General features: G+C 38.0%; 1 protein-coding gene across 1 annotated transcript; it reads right to left on the bottom strand.

Moving 5' to 3' along the window:
• Positions 1 to 534: 534 nt before the first annotated feature.
• On the bottom strand, positions 535 to 1,812 carry LOC138883294 (uncharacterized mitochondrial protein AtMg00810-like). The gene is made up of 2 exons (XM_070163975.1): positions 1,623 to 1,812; positions 535 to 905 (listed from the first exon to the last, which is right to left on the bottom strand). Exons 1-2 carry the CDS (start codon positions 1,810 to 1,812, stop codon positions 535 to 537), a joined length of 561 nt encoding a protein of 186 aa, XP_070020076.1.
• Between the last annotated feature and the right edge of the window lie 2,501 nt (positions 1,813 to 4,313).

Here is a 4,313-nt window from a genome sequence, read left to right as displayed (position 1 = left end):
ATGTATATATAGTAGAAGAAGAAGAAGAAGAAGAATTAAAACTAACTCTAAGACTAATGCTAACTCTAGTTATACTAACTCTACTCTAATGTAAGTTAGTTATAACTAGCTAATGGAACTTTACCACTACTACCACTACTAATTTCAATACTCCCCCTCAAGCTGACGGGTAAGAACAGGTTTTCAACCCCCAGCTTGCTAAGCAAACAGTAGAGCTGGACCTTTCCTAGTCCTTTAGTGAGTATATCTGCCAACTGAGTTTCAGTGTTGATATGGTGAGTTTGAATAAGACCCTTCTACAATTTCTCCCTCACAAAATGACAGCAATATGTTTTGTCTGCTAATAAAAATACGATTTGCAGCTATTTGAATGGTTGCTTTACTGTCACAATGCAAGGCAATGGGCAGTCGAATTTGGACTCCCAACTCTTTGAACAACCCTACTAACCATGAAACCTCTTCCACGGTTGAAGTCATGCTTCTGAACTCTGCTTCAGCTGAGCTTCTGGAGATTGTGTTTTGCTTCTTAGATTTTCATGATATCAAAGAGTTTCTAAACTTGACTATATAGCGTGTAACCGACTTTCTTGATTGAGGGCAAAAAGCCCAGTCTGAGTCACAAAAGGCTACCAAGTTACCAGACTGCTGTGAAGACAACAATAGGCCTAATCCTGGTGCATTTTTGACATACTTAATCAACCTCAGAGCTGTATCCATATGGGACCTTTTTGGTTTATGCATAAACTGACTTAGAACCTGAACAACATAAGTTATATCAGGCCTAGTCATAGTTGGATATAGTAGCCTTCCCACTAACCGTTGATAAGGTTCAGGGTCAAGCAACACACAGTCCTTGACTCTTGCACATGTGCCATCATCAGAGCATAAGACAGCCTCATCAAATTCTGTTGTTGTTAGCCTTTGATTTCACTCTAATGGGGTAGATACTGGCTTAGCTCCCCCTAGCCCAGAGTCAGCAATCAACTCAATGGCATATTTCCTCTGATTCATTAAAATCTCAGCCTTGTTGTGAGCAAACTTTATGCCAAAAAAGAATCTGAGTTTTCTCAAATCTTTCATTTTGAACTTCTTGTGCAGGTTGTCTCTAGCGGACTAAGGATCATTACTTGTGACTAGGAGGTCATCTACATAGACTAAAATGACCACCAAGGTTGAACCTCTCTGTTGTGTATACAAGGAGTAATCAAAATGACTTTGAACAAATCCCAAATCTCTAAGAGCTTCAATCAATTTTAAGTTCCATTATGTGGAGACTTGCTTCAAACCATAAAGTGACTTCTTTAGCTTGCATACTTTGGTCTTGGATTCCCCCTTGATGTTGTACCCTTGTGGGAGATGCATGTACACTTCCTCAAATAAGTCACCTTGCAGGTAAGCATTGTGCACATCCATTTAGTAAATGTGCCAATGCTTAGAAGCTGTTACTGCTATGACTGATCTAACAATGATCGTCTTGGTCACTGGGAAAAATATTTCCTTGTAGTCCAGGTCCTCCTTTTGACTGAAACCTTTGACTACCAACCTAGCTTTAAATCTCTCTACTTCCCTATTAGTTTTGTATTTCACTTTATACACCCATTTGTACCCTATTGGAACCTAACCAACAGACAAATCAACAACATCCCAAGTGTTATTTTCTTCCAATGCTGTAACTTCTTGTTGCATAGCAATTATCCACCTTGCATCCTTTGAAGCCTCGTGATAATGTTTGGGTTCAACTATAGAAGAATGAGCTGATAGAGATTTAGCATAGGAAGGTGACAAACTATCATAACTCAGATAGTTTGACATAGGATATACATAAGAGGTGGAGACAAAATCCTACAGCCACTTTGGTGGACCTATAGTTCTGGGTGGCTTTCTAACTGCGATGGGCAATGCATCATCCACAACTTGCAAATGTGAAGAATCTTGTTGTAACTGTGGAGTAGCATCAACTTCTTCTTTAATTGATAATACAGAAGCATCAATGAAAGCTTCTGTTGCTTCAAAAACTGCATCAGACCCCTGCACAACATTAGTGTCATGAGTTGCTTCATGTTCAATTGCCTGATCTTGATACAATACTCCTGTAGTATCTGGTAAATCAGTTGGCTCAAATACTGGAAAGACTAGAACAGATGACAGCTTCATTTTTTTGAAAGGAAATACACGTTCCTTAAAGACTACATCCCTGTTGACAATGAACTGCTTAGACTGCAAGTCATATAGTTTATAACCTTTCTTGGTTGGGGAGTACCCATAAACACAACAGGTAATGCTCTAACTGAGAATTTGTCTTGCCTCCTTACCTTTACAACATAACACAAACATCCAAAGACTCTCATGTGATCTATAGAAGGTTCAGTGTTAAACAACTTTTCATATGGAGATTTCCCTTTTAAAATTGTGGAAGGCAACCTATTTATGATGTGCACTGTAGTAAGAACACAATCACCCCAAAATCTTAGAGGGACTGCAACCTAAAACCTTAAAACTCTTGCCACTTCTGGTATATATTTGTGCCTTCTCTCACACCATTTTATTGTGGACTATACACACATGTTGTTTGGTGAATAATTCCTTGTGATTCTAAAAATTGTTTTATATCTGAGTTGATAAATTCTGACCTATTGTCTGTTTTTATAGTTCTAAAAGAACAATTAAACTATGTGTGAATCATACAAGTTAGCCTTTTCATCAGCCAATAAGTCTCATCTTGGGCATTCATCTAAAGCAACCAAGTGATCCTAGAGAAGTCATCAACAACTGTAAGGAAAAATCTTTTATTATCAAGTAGGAACCTATAAGTCTCCATACATCTACATGTAAAAGGTGAAAAGGAGCTTGTGCTCTACTAGTACTAACAGGAAATGACAACTTAGTTTGCCTAGCTAATGGACAAACATGGCAGTCTAAACATATAACCTGTGAACTATCTTTCTTGAAATGCTGCTTGAGCTTGTCAATTTTCTTAATGGCTTTCATAAGAAGATGTCCAAGCCTTTGGTGCCAAACTCCCAGATTTATTAAGAATTGCTTATTCTGCGTTGAAGTCTGCATAGCTATGGTATTTTACAGTTGGTGTAAATGACTGTATCTTATGAAAATAGCTCCTAAGAATGTATATCCCATTAGCTTCACTACCAATCCCAACACCTTACCAATATAGAGGTCCTGAAATACACATAGGTCAGGAAGAATCCAACCATGCACTGCAATTCCTTAGTATGTTTTGAAACTGACAGTAGATTATACTTAAAATTTGGAACATGAAGTACATCACTAATTTTGTAATCCTTGAATATGTTAGCTAATTCACTACTGCCCAAGGGACTTGGATTATTCAGTAGTTCAATCTTTAAGGTCATATGATTGAAGGCTCCACTATCTATAATCCAAACATCCTGATTCAGAAAGGTCATTAAGGATGTGATATTACCTGACTCCAGATCTGTTGCATTAGCTATAACTTCTGTGGGCTTACTATTCAGCAGTTGCAGAATATTCTGGTATTATTCAGGTGTAAAGGTTGGTGCAGTGGGAGTGTGAATGAATGGTGCAGGTACAGTCTACTCAGTTGCCATATTAGCTATTGCCTGAGTGTTGTACTTATTCTTGAACTTGTAATCATTTGGATATCCCACTATTTTATAGCATGTTTCCTTAGTTTGCCCCTTCATCTTGCAAAAGTCACAGAAAAGGTTGTACTTCTTCCTCATTTTCTGTTGATTTCCAGCTCTATTTGCCATCAAGGCACTCATTTCAGCATTATCCATGTTAGTAGAGGCATTTGACACAGTCCTTTGGCTTTCACGTTCCATTAGTATATAATATGCCTTGTTTACTGATGGCACCAACACCATCATCAAAAGTTGACTACGAGCTTGTTCATAAGATTCATTGAGTCCCATCAGGAATTGTAGAAGCTTTTGACGCTCCATAAACTGGACAAATTCATGAGAATTTGTAGCATTACGACCGAGAATTGGTGCCAAACTATCAAAGTCTGCCCAAAGCACTCTCAATTTTTAGAAATAAGTTGAAATTGAGCTAGTGCCCTATCTAGCGGTGGCAATTTCTCTGTGTATCTAAAAAAACCTAGAACAATGCATCTTATCAAAATGCTCCTTTAGATCATCCCATACCTCATTAGCATGTGAGGAATACACCATTCCACTCAACAATTCCGGTGAAACACAATTCATCAACCAATACAAAACAATCGCATTACAACGCTCCCAGAGATCAACGAGATTCATACTGTAATTCTCCCTTTTGCATGTGCCATCAATCTATCTTATTTCAACCCA

The sequence above is a fragment of the Nicotiana sylvestris genome, chromosome 12 (genome assembly GCF_000393655.2).
Source record: "Nicotiana sylvestris chromosome 12, ASM39365v2, whole genome shotgun sequence".
Classification (NCBI taxonomy): Eukaryota; Viridiplantae; Streptophyta; class Magnoliopsida; order Solanales; family Solanaceae; genus Nicotiana; species Nicotiana sylvestris.
This window is presented reverse-complemented; position numbering and strand designations above follow the sequence as displayed.

Coding starts and splice junctions, on each gene's coding strand:
- LOC138883294 (XM_070163975.1), bottom strand. CDS start 1,812: ATGTCAAACTATCTGAGTTATGATAGTTTGTCACCTTCCTATGCTAAA. Junction 906..1,622: donor TGTTGTTGATTTGTCTGTTG/GTTAGGTTCCAA, acceptor TAACAACAACAG/AATTTGATGAGGCTGTCTTA.